Here is a 26,549-nt window from a genome sequence, read left to right on the forward strand (position 1 = left end):
TTGCGCCTGCTCTTTGAAAGAGCTATTTAGTTGGTCGTACTCATCTGCTCGTCTTCTCCTTTACATGTTCCAGTGCGAGGAAATACAAAGGCAAAGAAAAATGTTTCATTAAAGTAACACAGTGATATGAAATAAGATTTTTCAAAAAGAAGCAAGTACGGAACTATGTTTTTTTAAAGCAGTTTTGAGTAAATTGAGGCATTGTGTACCAGGGGTAAGGTTTTAAACCGAGTGCTGTGGAACCTGTTTCATGGCTGTGGGACTATGGAATTCACATCCAGAGTTAGTGATTGCATTTGATTAGATAGAGGAATTTTAATTCATTCATGGGAGGTGGGTGCCACTGACGAGGCAGGTTTCCCTGAACTGAATGGCATCTTGGTCCATTGCAGAGGGCAGTTAAAAGTCAATCATGTTTCTGTGGGTGTGGAGTTGCATGTGGGCCAGACCAGGTAAAGACAGCAGATTTCCTTCCCTCGGGCAGCAATCGATGGAGGTTACTGATTCCAATTGCCATGGTGTGGTTTGAACCCTTGCCCCCAGCCTGTTACCTGGGCCTCTGTATTATGCTACCATCTCCTCCTTGGACGTGATGTCGGAGCAAGGCTGGTAAATGTGGTGAGGAATATTTGCTTGTGCGAGTATAAACGGCAACATGGCCGATTGGGCCAGGTGACCTCTCTCCATCTTGCAGCTCAAGAGTTAACAAATGGTTACAGCACAGAAGGAGGCCATTCGGCCCATCGTGTCTCTGCCAGCTCTCAGCCAGAGCAACCCAGCCATTCCCACACTCCCACCTTTTCCCTGTAGCCCTGCAAACATTTTCTCTTTGGATAATTATCCAATTCCATTTTGAAAGTCAGAATTGAATCTGCCTCCACCGCATTTCTTTTTTAAAAATAAATTTAGAATACTCAATTAATTTTTTCCAATTAAGGGGCAATTTAGCGCGTCCAATCCACCTAGCCTGCACACCTTTGTGTTGTGGGGGTGAAACCCAGGCAAACACGGGGAGAACGTGCAAACTCCACACGGACAGTGACCCAGAGCCGGGATAGATCCTGGGACCTCGGTGCCATGAGACTGCAGTGCTAACCACTGCGCCACCGTGCTGCCCCTCCACCACATTTCTGAGCTGTATATTCCAGATCCTAGCCACTCGGTGTGTGAAAACATATGCCATCTTTGGTCATTTTGCCAATCTCCATCAATCCATGTCCTCTGGTCTCGCCCTTCTGCCAATGGGAGCAGTTTCTCTCTCCCTTCTCTATCTAGACCCTAACGATCCTGAACACCTCTCTCAAATCTCCTCTCCGCGCTCTCTCCCACAAGGCGAACTGCACCAGCCTCTCCAATCTGTCTATGTAACTGGAGTCGCTCATCCCTCCAACTATTCTCTTTAAAGCACGGTGCTTAGAATTGAATACAATACTTCAGTTGAGACCAAATCAATGTGATATATAAAGGTCAGTCATAACTTCCTTGCTTTAGGGCAGCACAGTGGCCTAGTGGTTAGCACAACCGCCTCACGGCGCTGAGGTCCCAGGTTCGATCCCGGCTCTGGGTCACTGTCCGTGTGGAGTTTGCACGTTCTCCCCGTGTCTGCGTGGGTTTCGCCCCCACAACCCAAAAATGTGCAGAGTAGGTGGATTGGCCACGCTAAATTGCCCCTTAATTGGAAAAAATAATTGGCTAATCTAAATTTTAAAAAAAATAACTTCCTTGCTTTTATCATGGAATCATAGAATTTACAGTGCAGAAGGAGGCCATTCAGCCCATGAAGTCTGCACCGGCCCTTGGAAAGAGCACCCTACTTAAGCCCACACCTCCACCTCATCCCAGTAACCCCACCTAAGCCTTTGGATGCTAAGGGGCCATTTAGCATGGCCAATCCACCGAACCTGCACATTTTTTTGGACTGTGGGAGGAAACCGGAGCACTCGAAGGAAACCCACGCTTTAGTACTACAAGCCCAGGAAACCATTTGCCTCCAGCCACTTTCTTGACCTGCCCTGCTACTTTTAAACAAGTTGTGTGCGATAACTCCCAGGTGTCTCTGTTCCTGCGCCATTTTGAAATTGTACTTTTTATATTGTCACTCCTAGTAACTTTTAACTTATTTCCTTCTTATTAACTGACTTACTTCTGCCAATACTCTGCGTACTGTTGGCTTCAAGCTGCCTGTTGGTGGTTGCGTCGGTGTTGGGGCCGGCGACCTGTGAGAAACGTTTTCAGTTCCTTTTCAGATGCCCGAGTCCGGATGTGAGACAACTTGGACTTTGGCTCTTTGACACAAGCAAGCGAGCAGTCCGAAAAATGCTGAGCATCCGCACACAATCCGGATGATTGATCATTATCTAACCATTCTGCAATATCTTGCAATAATTTATTTTTAGTGAGTGACCTTGAACTGAAAAATGTGGTGAGGAGAGGAAAAAAAATGTGGCCAAATCTGTAAGGTTTCTTTGCCTTCCTCCAGTGTAGGAAAATACTGAAACACGAGCATCTGTGGGCACAACTCATTGCAAATAATTCTAATTCATAGTCTGTGCATTGGCAGTAGGGGAGAATTGAGTAGGGTTATAACTCATGCCCCAGCAGAGTGCCCCTGTGATGCACTACAGTGTTGGAATAAACATTTCCTCTCTGCAAACATTTAACACAACAGAGTTGGCGAATCTCCAGCAGCGCAAAGCTTCCCTTGCATTTGGAAATCCCACTCTAAGCTATTGGACCGTGTCTGAAATTTGTGTGTTTGCCTTTCAAGAACTTTAAGCACACAGTCCAGGCTGGCACTTCAGTGCAGTACTGAGTGAGTGCTGCACCTCCAGAGCTGCAATCTCTTTCAGAAGAAACGTGAAACCAAGTAACTTGTCTGCTCTTTACGATGCTATGACTGGTCTATTCCCAATTAGTAAGATTAGATCACTTCTCTCACTACTATCTGTGGGATCTTGGTGTTTTGGAAAATTGACTGCTGTTGTTTCCTACATTTATGACCGACTTCAAAAAGTACTTTGAGATATCCTGAAGTGATGTCTGAATGCAAGTCGGCCTTTTTTCACTATCTGACAGACGCTCTCTCTTGGGGAAAGAGTGTGGAGATGCAGGGGTGGGGGAATTTTGAAGTGAGACATTGTTGGTGACGCCAACTTCTCTATTACTGTGACTCAATCCTGATAAAGCACCAAGGTTAACAAAATAAAAATTCCTCTTTCGATTTCTTTGGTTAGAGAGGTGGTAGATAGGGTGACACAGCGGTTAGCACTGCTGCCTCACAGCGCCAGGGATCCATGTTCGATTCTGACCGTGGGTCACTGTCTGTGTCGAGTTTGCACGTACTCCCCGGGTCTGCGTGGGTTTCCTCCGGGTGCTCCGGTTTCCTGCCACAGTCCAAAGATGTGTCGGTTAGGTGGAGTTGCGGGAATGGGGCGGAGAGTGAGCCCAGGTAGAATGTTCTTTCGGAGGTTCAGTGTAGACTCAATTGACCAGATTGCTTCCTTCTGAACGGTGGAGTTTCAAAGGAAAGCCACATTCTTCACCACCAACTCTGAGAAACAACATCTGGAGTACTGTGTTCAGTTTTGGTTTTATTGCCTATATTAGAAGGTGTAACAAAGGTTCTCTAGATGGATTCTTGCTTGTGTCCTATTAGGAGTGATTGGGTAGAAAGGTCAGATCTTGGAGCTCAGAAGAATGAGAGGTGATTTCCATGAAACTCTATAAAACTCCGAAGTAGACTTTGCCAGGATTGATGCAGAGACTTTGTCCCTGGCTTGAAGATTCTAGAATTCGAGATTTTAGATGGCCACAGATGACTGAAAACCTGGTTAAAGGAATGGGTTTTAAAGAGGTGGGTGGAAGAGGCGGTGGGATTTAGGGAGGGAATTCCAGAGCGTGGGGTCTCGGTGTCCATAAGCAGGGATGCCAGTGTTGGAGTGAAGAGCATGATGAATGAATGAATGTACAAGGAATTGGAAGAGTTGAGAGTTCTCGACGTTGAAGTGATGAGGTGGAGGTGTCGGGCTGGAGTGGGAATCATCATCATCATCATCTTTCTCAGCTGAAGAACACACCAGCCCGACTGTAGAGTCACCACGTCATGCCCAGGTTGGCATCTGCTAACACAGCCCAAGACCGGGTGGGGGTTGGGGAAGGGTTAACCTGCAGAAAGCGCTTCTAATAGCACGTGGAACAGTCAGTGTGTGGAGATGGTAACGCTGTGGTGGCTGACTAGTTTGGGTTGGTGTGGAAATCTTTGCTTGGAGGGGATCATTTTGTTTTGCTTGGTCATTTTTTAATTTGGCTGGAACATGTATTTGCTTCTGAGAAGTGGGCCATTCAGTCCCTCGAACCTGTTCTGCCATTCAGTTTGATCATGGCTGACCTGTGCCTCCCCTCCATTGTTCCATTGATATCTCTATCAAACATGCACTTGTTGATCTCAATTGTAGAAATTTCAACTGACTCCCAGCATGTACAATCCAATCCGGGAGAGATCGCACCCCTAAATGGAATTGATTTTAACTTTGTGCACACTGTTTTGCATTTTCCCTTCAGAGGGAACCGTTTCTATCGCTATTGAACCCCTTTATCATTTCAATTCGACCACCCTTCAACGTTCTAAACTCAATAGAACGCAAGGCATTGGTCACGAGCAATATTGTCAAAATGAAAGTTTGATTGCATCACTAGCCTTCTCTTTTTCATAGAATTTACAGTGCAGAAGGAGGCCATTCGGCCCATTGAGTCTGCACTGGCTCTTGGAAAGAGCACCCTACCCAAGGTCAACACCTCCACCCTATCCCTATAACCCAGTAACCCCACCCAACACTAAGGGCAATTTTGGACACTTAAGGGCAATTTAGCATGGCCAATCCACCTAACCTGCACATCTTTGGGCTGTGGGAGGAAACCGGAGCACCCGGAGGAAACCCACCCACACACTGGGAGGATGTGCAGACTCCGCACAGCCAGTGACCCAAGCCGGAATCGAACCTGGGACCCTGGAGCTGTGAAGCAATTGTGGTATCCACTTGTGCTACCATGCTGCCCCTTCTGCTCCTTCAGGAACCAAATAAATATACTGTGTTGCCATTGTTACTTTAACATGTAATGCAAGAATTTACACCAGGTGATATCGTTTAGAATGCTCACTGTCAAAGAAATTGCATTTTTAAAAAGGGGACATGACTCATAGAACAAGAATGCTAGCGATGTTCTTTGTAAAGGCTTGTTTGCACAGATCTCCCATAGGAGCAGCTATGGATGTAGATCTTGGATCTGTGAAGTAGTTCTCTGCTAGCCATTGCTAATTATGTCAGTGTAGCATGCTTGTTATTGCTTGTCTACACTTTGTCACCAGCCAGCTGTTTCCATACTGCTCCCAAACAACTCTGGAATGCTCTGTATACCGTCCAAATTTGGGGGAAGTCGTCTGAATTTTTTTCTGTGCGTATGATTTATTTTTGTGGGAGGTGGAGCTGGGGTGACTGTTACCTGTTCCATTAGATGCACTGATCCATAGCTTTGATCCTGGTTGTGGGATCCTCATTTCAAACACAGTATCTGCAATTGTTTTGTGACTTGAGCACTTCCTGAGATCTTGAACGATGAGTCTTACTTTCATCATTTATTGACTGAACAATTGAGTTCCTCTTGCCCCATTACTGACACACACTGACCCATAGAGCTTCTCATGGCCATTAACCTCCCAGAACTGAGTGACTTGTTGGGCGATTTCCAAGCATGGTCAAGAGTCAGGTCAAGTTGGTATGGGGCTGAGGTCAAACTGAATGAGAACTGCCGGTTTGTTAACTTGCACTGTTACTTTGTGCTCTTGTCCAAGATAGACTCTTCTTTTCCAAGAAGTAGATTACTGCCTATCCTTCCTACCAAAATGTACCATCTCACACTCATCTATATTGAAATCAGTTCACCATTTACACATCCAACCTACAGGCCTGTAAACTTTGTCTTGTATGGTTTGTTGCAGTCTTACTCAGTATTAATGAGACATCACTGCAGGAGTTCCTCTGTTGGGCCTAGAACACAGCCCTGTCTCCAGCTGCTTCATCGGTAACCTCCATCCATCATGATTAGAAGGGGAGATCACCTTGGGGACACTTGACTGCAACAAACTCTAGAAAAACTGGAATCAATGGGAATCGAGGAGGAAACAAAGGTTGTGGTGGTTGGAGGTCAAACATCTTGCCTCCAAGACATCACTGCTCGAGTTCCTCAGGGTAGGGTCCTAGGTCCAACCATCTTCAGCTGCTTCATCAATGACCTTCCTTCCATCGTAAGGTCAGAAGTGGAATGTTTGCTGATTATTATAGTGTTCAACACCATCAGTGACTCCTCGGGTACTGAAGCGGATGTGCCCATGTGCAGCAAGTCCTGGACAACATCCAGGCTTGGGCTAAGTGACCAGTAACATCTGTGCTGCACAAGTGCCAGACAGTGACCAACTCCAACCATCTCCTCTTGACATTCAATGGCATTAGCCTCACTAACTCCCTCTCAATCAACGTCTAGGGTGTTTACCATTAAGCAAAAAGTAATTGGACCAGCCACATAAATAAAAGCAAAACACAGTGAATGCTGCAAATCTGAAATAAAGACAGAAAACGCTGGAAAGACTCAGCAGGTCTGGCAGCATCTGTGGAGAGAGAAACCGAGTTAATGTTTTGAGTCCTTTTCAGAGCCATATAAATACTGTGGCTGTAAGAGCAAAGCAGAGGCTGGGACCTCTTCTACTATTCCATAGAATGTCCAATTCGCCTAATGAGCACGTCTTTTGGGACGTGTGGGAGGAAACCGGAGCACCCGGAGGAAACCCACTAATGTGTAGACTCCACACAGACAATGACCCAAGCAGTGAATTGAAACCGGGTCCCTGGCGCTGTGAGGCAACAGTGCTAACCGCTGTGCTACCGTGCCGCCCTTACCTGGCATCTCACCGCCGCCAAAATTTATATACCATATTATTCATTTGTGAGGTGAGCAGAATATCCTTTTGGCTTGACAATAGCGTCCTGTTAATGGTGAATTTGTGTTGCTACTTCACAGTAGCAGTGAAGTTGCTACTTCACAGTATCAGTCTAGCTTTGGCTGTTGCTGAAACTTGAGATACCTTGCCCTTCCATGGTAATCTGAGGTAGACTAGGCAGTTTTCAGCACAGCAGGTGGAGGCCCCAGACCTGTTCATGAGCCTGTGCAATATGCAGTGAGCAATAATCAGATCAGGGTAGCCATTACCTCGCAGGGTGCACTCTCCTATTTCAGCATAAAGCTTGCATGCTGGGAAAATATTTTAGACCCTAATGAGTGCGTTTCTTGATGGCAGTGAAAGACAAAAAGCTTTGACAACGGGGGTCTTTTTTTTAAGCAATGGCGATAGCGTTCCAAGTGGCTCAGAGGGAACTTGCAGATGGTGGTGTTCCGATGCATCTGCATCCCTTGCCCTTCTAATGATCACAGTAAGAAGTCTTACAACACCAGGTTAAAGTCCAACAGGTTTGTTTCAAACACGAGCTTTCGGAGCGCAGCTCCTTCCTCAGGTGAATGGAGAGAGGTATGTTCCAGAAACATTTATATAGACAAAGTCAGAGATGCTGGACAATGCTTGGAATGCGAGCATTTGCAGGTAATCAAATCATTACAGATCCAGCCATAGGGGGTGATCACAGGTTAAAGAGGTGTGAATTGTCTCAGCCAGGACAGTTGGTAGGATTTAGCAAGTCCAGGCCAGATGGTGGGGGGTGGATGTAATGTGACATGATTGGATTCAACAAGTGTTGTCAAAGGAGCCTTGGTGAGTTGTTGCAATGTTTTCATAATGAGGGGAGTCAGACGAGTATCCAAAAGAAGATATTTATTTAGAATAATAACTATTTACCTCACCGGGTCCCCCTCTCTAGTTGGTTAGTTCCCGTCTGGCCGACCTTGTACACAACATGGTTATCAACCCTGCAGTTAGCGGGGAAACTTAAAACAATCGACACTGCTCCATGTGTCCGTGAAGGTTATTACACAATGTATCTAGAGGATGGTGCACACTGTTGCCACTGTGTACCAGTGGTGGAGGAAGGTGATGGATGGGATGGCAATCAAATGGGCTGCTTTGTCCTGGATGGTGTCGAGCTTCTTGAGTGTTGTTGGAGCTGCACTCACCCAGGAGAGTATTCCATCACACTCCTGACTTGTGCCTTGTAGATGGTGGGCAGGCTTTGGGGAGTCAGGATCCGAGTTATCAGTTTAAAATTCCCAACTATTAAATTTTTAAAAAATTATATATTTTTTTAAAACCCTCCAATTTGATGTCATCTGCTAATTTGGACATGGAATGCCTGATTTCTCAGCCCAAATTACGCAAATATTGAATGAGGTGTTTATTCCTGATTATTTTTTTAAAAATCAAGAGTGTTATTAAAAACATTTTGATTCCCAATTAGCCACACGTTTGCCCTGGAACCTGGCAAAGGACTTAATGATGATCCGTAACTTGCGCTTTCTCCACTCTGTGAATAAAGTAGAATTGTTTTGAAGTTTTAGTCATAATTATTACCTTAAGCTGAACAAGGGTTTTAAGTATGTTAGTGTTATGACACCCTGGGCTAGTATGTGGTCAATTCCAGCCCCATTTGACCCAGAGTCTCAACGCAATTGAATTGACTGATAATTCTTAGAAAAATACCTGACGTCTTTGGCCCTTGGCTGTCCAATAATTACAGTCACCAGGTTTGTAAATTTAAACACAATTACTGTTTATTTACAACAAGAACTATAATGAAATATACTGCAACTGGTTAACTATGATCTAATTCCTAATCCTCCATTTTAATGTGCATACGCAAGACAGACAAACACAGAAGGGAGGAGAGAGGAGAAAATAATAACTGAAAGGAGAAGGAGGGTGGATTCTCCCATTGCCGACGCCGAAATCCCGTTCGGCAGATGGAGAATCCATTTCTTTGCCGAAATCGGGGGGGCGCCACCGTTTTTCCAATGCTCCTCCTCCTGAAGAACAGCATACTTGAGGAGTACGCCGCATGCCATTGGGACGGCCTCAGGACGTCACCTGAGGCCCTCCCCCGATTGGCCGACATCCCGATGGCGTGGAACACGTGTCCTCTCATTTCTCGTAAACCTGGCGTGACGACTGCGGACTGTGTCGGGAGGGAGGGGGAGCCGTTCCACTGGCAGGGTCTTTGGCTGGGGGGGTGGGGGTAGTCCGAGGGTTGCGAAGGGGGTTATGGGGGCAGTTTTTGGCAGGCCGAGTCCGCGTGTGGACGGCGCCAAGTTAAAATGTTAATTAGTTAACGAGTCTCTAATGCTGCCAGAGCTGACTCTTGACAAGGCGATGGGAGGATGACGTTGACCTTTTCACATTTTTTCTTTGCACATGGAAACTGCTATTTTAAAAAATTCATTCTCTGGACCACTTTACTGGCTCATCCTTTTACCCCAGTGTTGTTACCTGGGGTGGTAAATGTCACTCTCTTGCCTGGTGCAACATGGCTGAAGTTTAAACAAAATCTCTCGTTTTGTAGTTATAGTCGGAATGGTTGCACTGACTTAGAGGCATATCAGATTTTTCAATGACATCTTGTCCAATCAGAAACACTGACTACCCGAAGGCCATGGCCACAGTGGCACGTATTAACCTGAATGCTACTGTTAGTGGAAAACTCCTTGGATAGAGGATTGCTTAGCGAACAGAAAACTGTGCGGAGAAATGGGTCATTTTTTGGGTTGGCAAGGAGTCGCTCGTGCAGTGTCACAGGGATCAGTGCTGGGACCTCAAAACTATTTACAATTTACATCAATGCTGTGAGTGAGCAACTAAATGTTTTGTAGGTACATTGGTCAATGACACCAAGATAGCTTGTAAGCATATAATAATAAATATCTTTATTGTCACAAGTAGGCTTAGATTAGTGGGCTTACATTACTAGTGGGCAGCACGGTAGCATTGTGAATAACACAGATGCTTCACAGCTCCAGGGTCCCAGGTTCGATTCCGGCTTGGGTCACTGTCTGTGCGGAGTCTGCACATCCTCCCTGTGTGTGCGTGGGTTTCCTCCGGGTGCTCCAGTTTCCTCCCACAGTCCAAAGATGTGCAGGTCAGGTGGATTGGCCGTGCTAAATTGCCCTTAGCGTCCAAAATTGCCCTTAGTGTTGGGTGGGGATAGGGTGGAGGTGTGGACCTTGGGTAGGGTGCTCTTTCCAAGAGCCGGTACAGACTCGATGGGCCAAATGGCCTCCTTCAGCACTGTAAATTCTATGATCTATGATTAACACTGCAGTGAAGTTACTGTGAAAAGCCCCTAGTCGCCACATTCCGGCGCCTGTTCGGGTACATTGAGGGAGAATTCATAATGTCCACATTACCTAACATCACATCTTTCGGGACTTGTGGGAGGAAACCGGAGCACCCGGAGGAAACCCATGCAGACACCGGGAGAACGTGCAGACTCCACACAGACAGTGACCCAAGCGGGAATCGAACCCGGATCCCTGGCGCTGTGAAGCAACAGTGCTAATCACTGTGCTACCGTGCTGCCCACAGCTTAGTGTTGAAGAGGAGTTGAAGAGTTCACAAAAGGATACAGATCGTGGCTGGGCAAATATTTGGCAGCTGGAGCATGATGTTAGAAAATCTAAACATGTCCACTTTGGCAGGAATAATAGGAGTATACATTCCACTTGCTGGGTCAAAATCCTGGAACTCTCTCTCTCTCTCACTAACGGCGCTGTCAGTATCCCTACATCTCATGGACTGCAGCAGTTCAAGAAGATCGTCTCTAGGGTAATTAGGAGTCAGCAATAAATGTTGGCCTAACCAGTGATGCCCCACCCTGTGAGATTTGTAGAGCCCTGTGGTACAGGGGGATCTGGGAGCCCCTGTTACTTGAATCACAAACGTTAGCTATGAAGGGACAGAAAGTGATTAGGAAAGCGAATGGAATGTTGGCATTTATTAAAAAGGGAATGAAATATAAATGTAGGGACATTTTACTGCAGCTGTCCAGACCCTTGGTGAGATCATATCTGGAATACTGTGTACAGTTTTGGTTTTCTTGTGTTCAAAAGAAAATGAGAAGCAGCTCAAAAGAAAATTCACTTAACGCTGTCATCGTAGGAGTGAGCCTTCTTACGAAGAAAGGTTGAACAGGTTGGGCCTGCATCCGCTGGATTTTAGAAGAATGAGAGGTGATCTTATTGAAACCTCCAGGATCATGAGGGGATTTGAAGGAGCGAATACCCAGAGGACGTGCCCACTTGTGGGAGAGACAGTGGGCGGTATTCTCTTCCCCCCCCCCACGCCGGGTGGGAGAATAGCCGGGGCACCACACGAATCGCGCCACGCCACTCCCCCCCCCCCCCCCCCCAAAACCAGCGCTGCGTGAATTGCGCCGGGCCGCTCGGAGAATCGCTGCAAACGGTGAGCGCCGATTGTCCGGGCCGAGTGGCTGCTCCGACATGACAGGTTCCCGCCGGCGCCATCCACCCCTGGTCGTTGCCGGCGGGAACTGTGCGTGAACACTGGGGGGCGGCCTGTGGGGTGGGTGGGGCCCCCTCAGATGGGGTCTGGCCCACGATCGGGGCCCACTGATTGGCGGGTCGGCCTCTTTTTCCCCCCCCCCCCTCCGGGCCTACCTCCTTCCGCGGCATGTAAGAAGTTTCCCGTGCATGCGCAGGATAGCGCAGCCCAACTGCGCATGCGCAGGAATGAGCTGCCCCAACTGCACATGTGCAGGAATGAGCTGCCCCAACTGCACATGTGCAGGTTGGCACGGCGCCCATCTGGCGGCGCGTAGGGACGCTGGAGTGGCTTGAATTCGGCTTAAAAACCAAAAACCTGGAGGCAAGAAATGACCATGAATGAAGTTGCTGAATTCTAATAAAAACCCAACTGGTTCATAGAATTTACAGTGCAGATGGAGGTTTCCTGAATTCCTTGTAAGTTTGGGCAGATTTCCTTCCTTAAATGTGACCTATTCGTAACTCCAGTTCCAGCGCCACTTACCCTCTGAAGGTGCTCCGAAAGAAAAGACATACCAGCCCTCCACAATGTCGGCCGGCCTTGCCAACGATGTTGATTGAATGCACACTGCCCATTCCCGAGGACATTATCTGTTCATTTTTTTGTTCTGATTATTTATGAATCAAATTTCTGAAATTCCCTCCCTAAAGTGCTTCCATCTTTCCCTCCTCCTTTTAAACTCTTCCTTAAAACCTATCACCTTCATCAGTTGCAGAGAATAGTGTGTGTGGTGTGTCTTTATTTTTTAAGTCATAAGTTTTATTATCTTCTAGAGGAATGGCAGGGTGCCTGTGACCCCTGGAGTGTATGTCATGTTCCACGTGGGAACCCCAGGACTTTTCCTGCGCCCTGGATAACCATATGTGCAGGGAATGCCGTCAGCTGCAGCCGCCTCAGCTCCAGCACTGTGGAGCGTCACTATGGCAAATCCGTGATTTTGAGAACTTTGTGATTATCCCGTTTAAAAACGGGGTCACCCTGCAGCTGAGGGGTAGGCAGGAAGAGAGTGGATGAGAGACCATTGGACAACCGGGAAGAAATGGGCAGATAGTACTGCGAGATTCCCGTGGATGCATTTCACTACCAACCAATATTCCATTCTCAATACTGATGAAATGATGGTTCACCTGGGGAGTACGGCCAGAGGCAAGTTCATGGCACCATGGCTGGCTCAGCTGTACAAGGTGGCACCAAGGAGACTGGAAGAGCAATTGTGCTTGGTGATTTGTTAGGGAAACATAAAGATATTTATGCATCTGGGATGGTGTGTTACTTCCCTGGGTCAAGAACGTCACTGAGTGGCTACAGGGAGGGCGAACAGCCAGTGGTCATGGTCCACATCAGTACCAACGACAGATCGAAAGAGTGATGTGGTCCTGAAGTCAGAATTTGGGGAGCCAAGTAGGAAATGAGCAAATGCTGCAATTGTATAATGTGTTAGTGAGGCCACACCTGGAGTATTGTGTTCAGTTTTGGTCTCCTTACTTGAGAAAGGACATACTGGCACTGGAGGGTGTGCAGAGGAGATTCACTAGATTAATCCCAGAGCTGAAGGGGTTGGATTACGAGGCGATATTGTGTAGACTGGGACTATACTCATTGGAATTTAGAAGGATGAGGGGGGATCTTATAGAAACATTTAAAATTATGAAGGGAATAGATAGGATAGATGCGGGCAGGTTGTTTCCACTGACGGGTGAAAGCAGAACTAAGGGGCATAGCCTCAAAATAAGGGGAAGTAGATTTAGGACTGAGTTTAGGTGGAACTTCTTCACCCAAAGGGTTGTGAATGTATGGAATTCCTTGCCCAGTGAAGCAGTAGAGGCTCCTTCATTACATGTTTTTAAGATAAAGATAGATAGTTTTTTTGAAGAATAAAGGGATGAAGGGTTATGGTGTTCGGGCCGGAAAGTTGCGCTGAGTCCACAAAAGATCAGACATGATCTCATTGAATGGCGGAGCAGGCTCTAGGGGCCAGATGGCCTACTCCTGCTCCTAGTTCTTATGTTCTTGTGTTATGTTCTAAGTGGGACCTCGGAAGAAATAATCTTCCGCCTACACCTGGTACCATGCGCAAGTGAGTATAGAAACAGAAGGCTGTGCGGTTAGAGAGATGATGCAAGGGGAGGGCTTCAGATTCTTTGGACACTGGGATCTGTTCTGGTGGAGATGGGACCTGGAGAAACTGGATGGTATTGCACCTGAACAGAGCCGGATCAAATACCCTTGTGGGGAAAAGTTATTGGTAAGGGTTTCTACTGAGCAGTAGAATGTTGGGAAAATAAATTCAAAGCAACAAAGGTATGGATGAAGGTTCCTGAAATGGATAAGTTGAGGAATGGGTACAGGTGGATACAGTGACAGAGGTGGAAATAGGCAGACCTGTAATGAACTGACATGTGGTCAGGAGCTCATCTCAGGGTGACATATTTCAACAATTTTGGAAGTAGCTTGGTTCCGCCTCGGAGAGCCGTCAGGAATAATAAATAAATAATCTTTATTGTCACAAGTAGGCTGACATTAACACTGCAATGAAGTTACTGTGGAAAGCCCCGAGTCACCACATTCCGGCGCCTGTTCGGGTACACGGGGAGAATTCAGAATTCTCAGCTAGTACGGGAAGGGCAATTTAATTTGATGGCTATGGAAGGGAGCCTGTGCCAGGGGCTGATGCCGATGGTTTTGACCTTCCCAATATTTACATTGTACTTAATGAGCTAAAGTTCATGAAGGAAGTACTGCAGAAAAGGCTCTCGATCTGCTGTTTCAGGCAGAATGATTCGACTTCCTCATCACTGTAACCTTTCGCAAAGGTTTAAATTGGTTAATGTGTGTCTCTTGCAAATAGTTGAGCTGACTGAGAACAGCAAGAAGTCTTACAACACCAGGTTAAAGTCCAACAGGTTTGTAGGGGTAACCCAGGTTAAAGAGGTGTGAATTGTCTCAAGCCAGGACAGTTGGTAGGATTTTGCAAGCCCAGTCAGATGGTGGGGGATGCATGTAATGCGACATGAATCCCAGGTCCCGGTTGAGGCCACACTCATATGTGTGGAACTTGGCTATAAGTTTCTGTTCGGCGATTCTGCATTGTCGTGCGTCCTGAAGGCTGCCTTGGAGAACGCTTACCCGGAGATCAGAGGCTGAATGCCCTTGACTGCTAAAGTGTTCCCCGACTGGAAGGGAACATTCCTGCCTGGTGATTGTCGTCGATGTCCGTTCATTCGTTGTCGCAGTGTCTGCATGGTCTCTGCATGGTACCACGCTTCGGGACATCCTTTCCTGCAGCGTATGAGGTAGACAACGTTGGCCGAGTTGCACGAATGTGTACCGCGTACCTGGTGGGTGGTGTTCTCACGTGTAATGGTGGTATCCATGTCGATGATCTGGCACGTCTTGCAGAGATTGCCATGGCAGGGTTGTGTGGTGTCGTGGTCTCTGTTCTGAAGGCTGGGTAATTTGCTGCAAACAATGGTTTGTTTGATGTTGCGAGGTTGTTTGAAGGCAAGTAGTGGGGGTGTGGGGATAACCTTGGCAAGATGTTCATCCTCATTGATGACGTGTTGAAGGCTGCGAAGAAGATGTCGTAGTTTCTCCTCTACGGGAAAGTACTGGACGACGAAGGGTACTCTTGTCGGTTGTGTCCCGTGTTTGTCTTCTGAGGAGGTCTGACTGAGAACAGAACAGACCTGTGTTACGTGAGTGGGTGTCTGGGCAAACCTGACCTATCACCTTTTAATATGCAACCGTCCTCTGTTGGGATTTTCTTTTTCCAAATTATTTTTCAGGAAGTGGTTAAAGAAAGAGGGACGGATGTCTCTCTAGCACCTTTCGCAACCTCAAGACATTTCAAAGCACTTTAAAGCTAAGGGAGAACTTAGGCAGTGTAGTAACTGTTGCAATGTAGGAAATGCGGTAGCCAGTTTTCACATCGTGAACACCCACAAACAGCAATGTGGTAATGACCTGCTAATCTGTTTTAGTGATGTTTGAGGAATAGATATTGGAAAGGACATTGGGAATAACTCCCAATGCTGTGCAATAATGTCGCTGCTGAAAATTGCTGTATCCAACAGTGCTACATTGGGCAATTGGTTGCTTTTTTAAAAAATTAGTTCAAGGGATGTGGACATTGCTGGCAAGGCGAACATTTATTGTTCATCCTTAACTGTCCTTCCGACGTTTGTGGTGATTTTCTCAAAACACTTAGTCAAGTAAAAGTTCTGTCAGCCAGCAACGTTTTACAAGAGACACACATTAACCATTCCAAAAGGTTTAAATTGGTTACAGTGATAAAGAAGTTGAATCGTTTTCGCTGGAGCCGCAGATCGAGTCTTCCAGTCCTGAACCATGGCAGTCTATGTGGTCGGTCATTCTTTGTTTAAGGTTGCAGTGGTGTTCCTGAAAAGTGCAGCTTTAAATGAAACAAAAGCAAAAACAGCACGGTGGCACAGTGGTTAGCACTGCTGCCTCACAGTGCCAGGGACCCGGGTTCAATTCTGACCTCGGGTCACTGTCTGTGTGGAGTTTGCACGTTCTTCCCGTGTATGTGTGGGTTTCCTCCGGGCGCTCCGGTTTCCTCCCACAGTCCAAAGATGTGCAGGTTAGGTGGGGTTATGGGGAGTGGGCTGAGGTAGGGTGCTCTTTCAGAGAGTCGATGCAGACTTGATGGGCCGAATGGCCAACTCCTGCATCGTAGGGATTCTATGGTTCTATGGAAACAGATTTTCCCACTGCAACAAATGTAAAAGCTGCAGTTGGGTTCTGCAGGACCTACATGGGTTTTCTCCGGGTGCTCCGGTTTCCCCCCACATTCCAAAGATGTGGCTGTTGAGTGGATTGGCCATGATAAATTGCTCCTTAGTGTCTAAAAGGGTAGGTTGGGTTTCTGGGTGGTGTCAGGGCGTGCGCCTAGGCAGGGTACAGACTTGATGGGCTGAATGGCCTCCTGCACTGTAGTGATTCTGTGAAGATAGTAGAAGCAGGAGTAGGCCATTCTGCCCTTCGAGCCTGCTCCGCCAGTCATGGCTGATCATCAAGTTTTAAAAAAAAATTTAGAGTCCCCAATTATTTTTTTCCAATAAGGGGCAATTTAGCGTGGCCAATCACCTATCCTGCACATTTTTGAGTGCGTGGGAGCGAAACCCACGCAAACACGGGGAGAATGTGCAAACTCCACATGGACAGTGACCCAGAGCTGGGATCGAACCTGGGACCTCGGCACCGTGAGGAAGCAATGCTAACCCACGCTGATCATTTAAAACACTGATCCCGCTTTCTCTCCCACCCTCCCCAATAACCCTTTGCCCCATTAATCCCAAGACCTATATCTGATTCTTTTTAGCCTCAACAAAGTTCTGTGGTCGTGAATTGCAGATTCACCACTCTCTGTGTGAAGAAATTTCTCCTCACCTCAGTCCTAAAACGTTTACCCCTTATCCTCAAACAATGACCCCCTAGTTCTGGACTCCCCCACCATGGGGAACATTCTTTCTGAACCTACCCTGTCTAAAACTGTTAGAATTTTAAAAGTTTCTATGCGATCCCCTGACATTTTTCAGCAAAAAAAACTTGAAAGCACAGTACGCTGGAAGTTGAAACATTTATATTCAGAAATTAAGTAACTTTTAAAATAACAAATTTATAAATATGAAAGAAATATGCAGCTTCTACTAGTTGCCTATTCCCTGAAGAGCCAACTCTGCAGCTTGTCACCTCTCCTGCTTACTGATCCTCTGGTTCACTGCCTCTCATTGACCCTCTGGCTTGCTGCTTCTCCTGCTTGTTGACCCTCCACCAACCTTCCCCTCTGTGACCCTCACTATACCCACCCTCCTGCTCTTCCCGCTTGCCGACCCTCGTGACCCTTTTACCTCGCCACCTTTTCCCGCTTGCTGACCTCGCCCGCTCTCTCACTCTTGCAGTCACCGCTGATTGAGCCTGCTGAACATGCTGCTCACCACACACCCTGACGACACGACCGTAGTGGGTCGGATCTCAAACAACCATAAGTCAGAGTACAGGAGGGAGACAGAGAACCTAGTGGAGTGGTGTAACAACAACAATCCCTCCCTCAAAGTCAGCAAAACTAAAGAGCTGGTTTACTCCACTACTGGAAACCCACACATACACGGGAATAATTGGGGACTCTAATTGGCTTATAGAACATACAGTGCAGAAGGAAGCCATTCGGCCCATCGAGTCTGCACCAACCCACTTAAGCCCCCATTTCCACACCATCCCCGTAACCCAATGGCCCCCCCCCATAACCTTTTTTTTGGACACTTCAGGGCAATTTAGCATGGCCAATCCACCTAACCTGCACGTCTTTGGGCTGTGGGAGGAAACCGAAGCACCCGGAGGAAACGCACGCAGAACGTGCAGACTCTGCACAGACAGTGAACCTGGAACCCTGGTGATGTGAAGCCACATTGTTAACCACTGTGCCACCGTGCTGCCCCTTTCAGGAAGCAAAGTACTGTACACATCCCTGTCTGCATCTATGGTGCCGAGGTGGAGATGGTTAACAGCTTCAAATTCCGAGGTGTGCACATCACCAACAATCTATCCTGGTCCACCCACGTTCAATGCTACGACCCAGAAAGCACAACAGCCCCTATCCTTCCTCAGGAAACTTAAGGAAATTTGGCATGTCCACAGATGCACCATAGAAAGCATCCTATCTGGCTGCATCACAGCCTGGTGTAGAAACTGTTTGGCCCAATACCATAAGAAACTAGAGAGTCGTGAACACAGCGCCCGGTCCAGGATGTAAACCCGACTCCCGTCCATTGACTCCGTCTACACCTCCCGCTGCCTTGGGAAAGCGGGCCCCATAATCTAACACCCCTCCCGCCCGGGATATTCTCTCTTCCAACCTCTTCCATTGGACAGGAGATACAAACGTCTGAGAACACGGAGAGGTTCAAAAATAGCTTCTTCCTCACTGTTACCAGACTCCTGAATGACCCTCTTATGGACTGAAGTGATCTCTTCACACATCTTCTCTACTGAGCCGTACTACACTTTGTATGCTTCCCCCAATGCCTTGTCTATGTATTTACTTTGTGTATTTATCGTATGTCCTATGTTTTGTCATGTATAGAATGATCTGTCTGGACTGTACGCCGAACGATACTTTTCACTGTACCTCGGTACATGTGACAATAAATCCAAATCCCAGTCGCCACCTCTCCCACTCGCAGCTTCTCTCTTCCGGAACCTTGCTGTGAGGGAGTGTTTTGGTAATGAGCCGTGAGAGGCACCAAGAGTAGCTTTGAAGTGAAAGTACTTCGGAGTTATGGAGGCAACCATAAGTGTGAGAAATGGAGAGGGCACTCCAAAATGGCGCTAATCAGGTCAAGCGTGAATATGTTTGACGCGGCATGAAACAACATTAAAACAAAACTCCCGGGAATACCAACACTATTAACTGCGGAGCGATTTAGAACAGGGCAACATAAAACTGAAGACTTGCTATAGGTACACACTGCTGTTAGGTAGTGAATTCCAGGATTTTATTGACCACCTCTAGTTGCCTTGAATGGCATGCTGGGACAAGTTCAGAAGGCAGTTGAGGGGCAATCGTTTAGGTGTGGGATAGATCCCTCCCATTGACAGACAGGACATGGATGGCAAAATCCATTTCCTAATTGAAAATCTGAACACAAATTGTCAAACTGCTATGGTCAGACTTGAACTGACATTCTTACTACAGGATTATACGGCCAGTAATGCAATTGACAATTTACCTTGTGTATTTATCGTATGTCCTGTGTTTTTTTTCATGTATAGAATGATCTGTCTGGACTGCACGCAGAACAATACTTTTCACTGTATCTCGGTCCATGTGACAATAAATCCAAATCCCACTCAGCCAAATCTAGCCAAGGGGAGGAAAACCTCCTTTGCCTGGTGGCTCAGCATCTTGTACAAAATGAATTTGGGGAAAACCAATCTCTTGTGAATGGCTTGCCCACAGCATTTTAAAAGTGATTTAATGGGGTGTGGGTGTCACTGGCTAGGCCAGCATTTGTTGCCGATCCCAAAATGCCCTCGAGAAGGTGAGCTGCCTTCTTGAATTGCTGCAGTCCATGTGATATAGGTACACCTACAGTGCTCATAGAACATAGAACATAGAACAGTACAGCACAGAACAGGCCCTTCGGCCCTCAATGTTGTGCCGAGCCATGATCACCCTACTCAAACCCACGTATCCACCCTATACCCATAACCCAACAACCCCCCCCTAACCTTACTTTTATTAGGACACTACGGGCAATTTAGCATGGCCAATCCACCTAACCCGCACATCTTTGGACTATTAGAGAGGGAATTCCAGGATGGTGCCCCGGCGACAGTGACGGTGATATATTTCCAAGTCAGGGTGGTGAGTGACTTGGAGGGGAACCTCCAGGTGGTGGGGTTTCCAGGTATCTGCTGCTCTTGTCCTTCTAGATGGTAGTGGTCGTGGGCTTGGAAGGTGCTGACGAAGGAACCTTGGTGAGTTACTGCAGTGCATCTTGTAGATGCTACACACGGCTGCCACTGTACGTCGAGTGGGAGTGAATGTTAAAGATGGTGCCTGGGGCGCCAATCGAGTGGGCTGCTTTGTCTCGGATGTATTGCTGCAGCTGCACTCATCCAGGCAAGTGGAGAATATGCCATCAGACTTCTGACTTTCACCTTGTGGACAGGCTTTGGGAAAGTCGACAATGAGTTACTCGTCGCAGGATTCCTAGCCTCTGACCTGCTCTTGTAACCACAAAGTCTGACTTTGGGAGATGCAATGGATTATACAGGGAGCTGCTGTTGGGAGAAACGTTCTACAATGAGCCAAGCTGGCTTCTTTGTTTTCCATAATCCCTCACGTTCTTGTCCTGTTACTTTTTTGCAGAAACACTGGAAGAAGAATTGGTTTGTCTTGTATCCGGCGAGCCAGTATGGAATATCCCGGCTGGAATACTATGACAGCAAGGATGGGGCCAACGTGTCAGAGAAGCAGGCCACCAAAAAAATGGACAAAAAGATTATCCGGCTGTCTGACTGTATCAGCATCGCCCAATTACAGAGTGAAGTGTGTCCGAAGGAGACCATGTCGGCTTTCACGATTGAAACTGAAGAGAAACGGTACACCTTTGCTGCGGAAAAACAGACGAGCGCAGAATGGGTCGAAAAACTGTGCGAAACTGCATTCCCGGTGAGTCCATTGAATGTCAATGATGAGGAGATTTACCAGGAATGAATATGATGCATTAAATAAGGGGGCTCACAGTGCCTGTACTAGCTATAATGGTCGAGCTATCTAATTAATCGCACTTAATAATTTTTTTTTTTTTTTTAAAATTTAGTGTACCCAATCATTTTTCCAATTAAGGGGCAATTTTAGAGTGGCCAATCCACCTAGCTTGCACCTTTTTGGGTTGTGGGGGCGAAACCCACGCAAACACGGGGAGAATGTGCAAACTCCACACGGACAGTGACCCAGAGCCGGGAAATCGCACTTAATAATAACCTTTTATTGTCACAAGTATGAAGTTACTGTGAAAAGCCCCTAGTCGCTACATTCCGGCGCCTGTTCGGGTAAGCTGGTACGGGAATTGAACCCGTGCTGCTGGCCTTGTTCTGCATCACAAACCAGCTGTCTAGCCCACTTGAGCTAAACCAGCCCTACTCTTTCTCCAAGGCTCCGTAATTTCTTTCCCTTTTGTACCGATTCAGTTCACTTTTGAATGTTACTGTCGAGTCTGCTTTCCAGCACCCTTTCAGTCAGTGCATTCCAGAAGGCAACAACTTGCCAATTCTATTTGTTTTGATGTGTTGTTTCCAGTTCTGGCAATCTATATCTACTGGTAACCCAACCTTCCTGCTACTGGAAACCGGTTTCTCCTCTTTTTCATTCGATGGATGTGGGTTTTTCTGGCTGGGCCACCATCTATTAGCCATCCCTAATTGTCCTTATTTGCTCTGTCTAAACAATTCCTGTTTTTGAACGTTTCCATTAAGTATCCTCCTAACCTCCTCAGTTCTAAGGAGACTGGACTCTGGATAGCCCATGAGCGGGCATGCAGACCCAGCGTTAAGTACATCAATCAAGAAAAGGAAAGGGAACTATTTTATAATGCTTTTCAAGCATCTAAGAAGGCTTTTAAAAGAATTGATTCCTGAATTCTGGGCCAGGATTTGTTGCCCATCCCTAATTGCCCTTGAACTGAGTGGCTTGCCAGACCTTTTCTTCCAGTGGGGGGCAGTTGAGAGTCAACCGCATCGCTGTGTGGGTCTGGAGTCACATGTAGGCCAGACAGGGTAAGGACGGCAGATTTCCTTCTCTGAAAGATATAGAATTTACAGTGCCGAAGGAGGCCATTCAGCCCATCAGGTCTGCACAGGCCCTTGAAAAGAGAACCCTACTTCAACCCATGCCTCCACCCAATTCCCATAACCCAATAACCCCACCTCCCCATTTTTGGAGACTTGAGAGCAATTTATCATGGCCAATCCACCTAACCCGCACGTCTTTGGACTGTGGGAAGAAACCGGAGCACCTGAAGGAAACCCACAAAGACATGGGGAGAACGTGCAGACTCCGCATGGACACATGACCCAAGCCAGGAATCGAACTTGGGGCCCTGGAGCTGTGAAGTAACTGTGCTAACCACTGTGCTACCGTGCTGCCCACATTAGTGAAACTGATGGGTTTTTACATGGTTTCGTGGTCATTGTTATTAATTCCAGATTTTATGGGCTGCACGGTGGTGCAGTGGGTTAGCCCTTTAGTCTCATGGCGCCGAGGTCCCAGGTTCGATCCCGGCTCTGGGTCACTGTCCGTGTGGAGTTTGCACATTCTCCCCGTATTTGCTTGGGTTTTGCCCCCACAACCCAAAGATGTGCAGGGTATGTGGATTGGTCATGCTAAATTGCCCCTTAATTGGAAAAAATGAATTGGGTAATTACAAATTTTTATTGTATTCAAATTTCACCACCTGCCCCAGTGGGATTCGAACCTGGGAACACAGAGCACTGCCCTGGGTGTCTGGATTACTAGTCCAAAAACAATACCACTACACCACGGCCTCCCCCCTGACATATGGTGTAGAATAACAGATGTATTGAAGTCTTTAAGATAGGGAAAATATCGACTGGCGCAAGGCATACATTCCCGTTTTATTCATTCTCAGGATGACTGCACTTATCAACTCTGCACCAGAAGTAACTGGGGTGGAGTTGTAATTGCATACAGGCTAAATGGGGTAAGAACAGCAGGTTTCTTTCACGAGAGACTGTCCTTGAACCGGCTGGGACTTTCTGGCAATTCAACAGCTTCGAGGCCGACCAGGGGCCCAATCGAACGGCCTCGTCGAGCTGCACTCTGAACAAGGCCGTTACATCTTGCGAGATTTGTGACTCTCGGGACGCAAGACGTGCGATCTGGATCTTGCCCTCACTGGGCATGATCCAGATTCACATGTTCAAGGCTCACTTAAATATGTCTGCGCTGGATTCTCCCAAGGTCTGGGATCAAACACCATGCCTGGGAGACCTTGCCCTGGTGTCATTTAGCACTGCTCCACATAAACGTGGACCACACCCAATGACACCTGGGATAGTCTCCCAGGCCACCAGAGGCCTCAGGCACTGCCCCCTTGACAACCAGGGTGGCACTGCCTGGGTGCCAGATGGGCAGTGCTAAGATGCCTGGTTGGCACTTCCAGGCATCGGGCCTGGGGGTTTACTACCATGAGGTGGGGTGAAGTGTGCAGGATCTAGAGATTCATTTTTAAATGGCGCCCCAATCTCTTCCTGAAAAAGTGTGACCCCGGCGGTGCCATCTTCACTATGGCCCCCCCAGAAAACTACCCCGTTTGATAGCGGGGTTGATAGTTTGGTAGCGGGCACTACAGGTTGTTTTTTTTTTCCCCTGTTAAATCATGCCTCAGCTGGGCGACACGGTGGTGCAGTGGTTAGCACTGCTGCCTACGGCGCTGTGGACCTGGGTTTAATCCCGGCTCCGGGTCACTGTCCGTGTGGAGTTTGCACATTCTCCCCGTGTCTGCATGGGTTTCACTCCCACAACCCAAAAGATGTAAAGGGTAGGTGGATTGGCCACGCTAAATTGCCCCTTAATGGGAAAAAAGTATTTGGGTACTCTAACTTAATCATGCCCCAACTTCTTTTAGTTCCAAATTTTTTAAACCTAAAAACAAATCTTGGTGTCTGTGGGATTTGAATTCCTATTTTTTGGATTATTAATCCACGCGATTAATAGTCCAGTAACAGACTCACTACATCACCCAGAGATGATTCTGTGTGTCTGTTTGATGGTTTCTGATTTAAGGTTGTCTCGCTCTCTTTCAGACTTCCGTTGCTGATCCCTGTTGTGGAGCAAACTCAAAAGCTCTGGAGATGGCAGAGAACAGTATCTACTATTCTCGATCGGAAGGTAAGCAGGGCGGTTTGGCGGGCATCTCACTGTGAAATATTGTGCCTCTATTTCTTCCAGCTGCAGAAAGCTCTTCCAGTTGGTAAATGTAGAACCCGTAATGACGACCATTTGATTTCCACTGATATTCGATAATAAGTACCAATTTGGCGCATCTGAAATTTAAAATATTATAAATGATCTATTTATAAGGACAGAAATTGGCTATTCCACCCAACAGATTTATGTGACCATGCTCCACGTGTGATTCCTTTTGCCATTCTCTCTAAGCTGCCCTTATTCAGCATCCCCTTGAATGCAGCCTCTTGTAGGAGATGGTCATTGCCTGACACTTGTGTGTCACGAATGTAAGTTGCCACTTGTCCGGCCAAGCCTGGATTTTGTCCAGGTCTTGCTGCATTTAGACACGAGCTGCTTCAGTATTGTGAATGATCAGAGTTGCGAATGATGCTGAACATTGCGCAGTCACCTGCGAACAGTCCCACCTCTGACCTCATGATGGAAGGAAGCCCATTGATGATGCAGCTGAAGATGGTTGGATGTAGGAGAAGGTTCTTTACATGTTTAAAATAACGGGTGCGATCTACCGGCTGTTCACGCCGGTGGGACATTCTGGTCCCATGCTGGCACACGGGTTTCCAGACGACAAGAGTGCAGTCACCGGGAAATTACATTGACAACGACGGGGTCAGTAAATCCAGTTGGTGGCCCACTGCACCGTCAAAAAACACGCACAAGTTGGTCGGTAAATCCAGCCCAACATTTCTAGTTTTCAGTTGTATTTGCTCCAGAAATGAACCCCAGTGCTTTGTTGGTTTTAAAAAATGTACTTGTTCACCTCTATTGTTACTGTTAGTGATTTAAGTATCTCCTTTAGCCCACCCATCTCTCTCTCGCTCTCCCCTCTCTCTGTCTCTCTCTCTCTCTCTCCCTTCCTTCCTTCCATCTCTCTCTCTCTCTCCTTCCATTTCTCTCTCTCTCTCTCTCTCTCTCTCTCCTTCCTTCCTTCTATCTCTCTCTCTCTCTCCTTCCATTTCTCTCTCTCTCTCTCTCTCTCTCCTTCCATTTCTCTCTCTCTCTCTCTCCTTCCATTTCTCTCTCTCTCTCTCCTTCCATCTCTCTCTCTCCTTCCATCTCTCCCTCTCTCTCCTTCCATTTCTCTCTCTCTCTCTCCCCTTCCATCTCTCTCTCTCTCTCTCTCCCCTTCCTTCCTTCCATCTCTCTCTCTCTCTCCTTCCATTTTTCTCTCTCTCCTTCCTTCCTTCCATCTCTCTCTCTCTCTCTCCTTCCATTTCTCTCTCTCTCTTTCCTTCCATCTCTCTCTCTCTCTCTCTCCTTCCATTTCTCTCTCTCTCTCTCTCTGTCTCTTCTTCCCGCTTACTCCATGACTCAATCTTGTGATTAAACAGCTATGATTTCCATTCACAGTGAACGAGTTCTGGGTTAACGTACAGAAGACTGAAGCAGCGGAGAGGTGCGAACTCCACGGGACATACACTCTCAAAGCAGACAAGGAGAGCCTCCTGCTGAAAGATACCAAAACCAATCAAGTCCTGTTCAACTGGCCGTACAAACTTCTGCGGCGTTACGGCCGGGACAAGGTACACTTTGATATGGTCAGCAGTGTCCAGTCAGGTATTTTGCAGATTAGCTGTGTGGCGTGAAGCCATGTAAAGAACCTCATCACAATGTTCCTGTTAGTGTGTCGATTGGCACAGCTCTTATTTTAATTGCTCCATTATTGGCAGCCATGGCTTCAACTGAAACCAAAGGGAAAGTGCTGGAAAATCTCAGCAAGTCTGGCAGCATCTGTAGGGAGAGAAAAGAGCTGATGTTTTGAGTCCGATGATGCATCTTGCTGCCAGACTTGCTGAGATTTTCCAACACTTTCTCTTTTGTTTCAGATTCCAGCATCCGCAGTAATTTGCATTTATCCATGCCTTCAACTGCCTGGGCCCTAAGCTCTCAAATTTCTTCCCGAAACTTGTCAGCCTCACTTTTGTCCTTTAATAGATAGCATAAAGCAATAGGAGTAGACCACATGGCCGCTCCAACCCGCTCCACCGTTCAATTTGATCATGGCTGAGCTTCTGCCTCAGCTTCACTTTTTGCATCAGCTGCCCACATCTGTTGATTCGCTGAGAGATCAAACATTTTAATCTATCTTTGCCTTTAACATATTCAATGATGGACCATCCACAACCATCTGGGTGGAGAATTCTCAAGATTCAGAGCCCTCTGAGTGAAAAAGTGAAGAGTCCACCCCTGCCGGAGTCCACCCCTGCCGGAGTCCACCCCCCCGGAGTCTTGTATGTTTCAATGGAATCTCCTCCCAAGTCTTCTGTGAGAGGGTATAAACCCAATTTACTCCATCTCTCACCTTCTCTTCTCCGAGGAACCAACCTGATGAACCTTTTCTATCCTGAATCTAAAGCAAGTATATCTTTCCTTCGACATGAAGACCAAAACTGTGACCAGTACTCCCAAGTTTCGTCTTGACAAAGCCCTGTCCAGTTGTTGCTCGACGAGAAAGTGGAGTTGAGGATTATCGTCTCCGATCAG

General features: G+C 47.1%; 1 protein-coding gene across 1 annotated transcript in view; it reads left to right on the plus strand.

The window, feature by feature from the left end:
• dok1b (docking protein 1b) overlaps positions 1–26,549 on the plus strand; it is a 94,565-nt gene that overhangs the window by 61,738 nt on the left and 6,278 nt on the right. Inside the window, exons 2-4 of the mRNA XM_038793151.1 lie at positions 20,445–20,747; positions 23,903–23,987; positions 25,416–25,588. Of these exons, the coding sequence (XP_038649079.1) occupies positions 20,445–20,747; positions 23,903–23,987; positions 25,416–25,588 (561 nt within the window). The remainder of the gene's footprint in view (positions 1–20,444; positions 20,748–23,902; positions 23,988–25,415; positions 25,589–26,549) is intronic.

This window comes from Scyliorhinus canicula, chromosome 3 (assembly GCF_902713615.1).
Source record: "Scyliorhinus canicula chromosome 3, sScyCan1.1, whole genome shotgun sequence".
Classification (NCBI taxonomy): domain Eukaryota; kingdom Metazoa; phylum Chordata; class Chondrichthyes; order Carcharhiniformes; family Scyliorhinidae; genus Scyliorhinus; species Scyliorhinus canicula.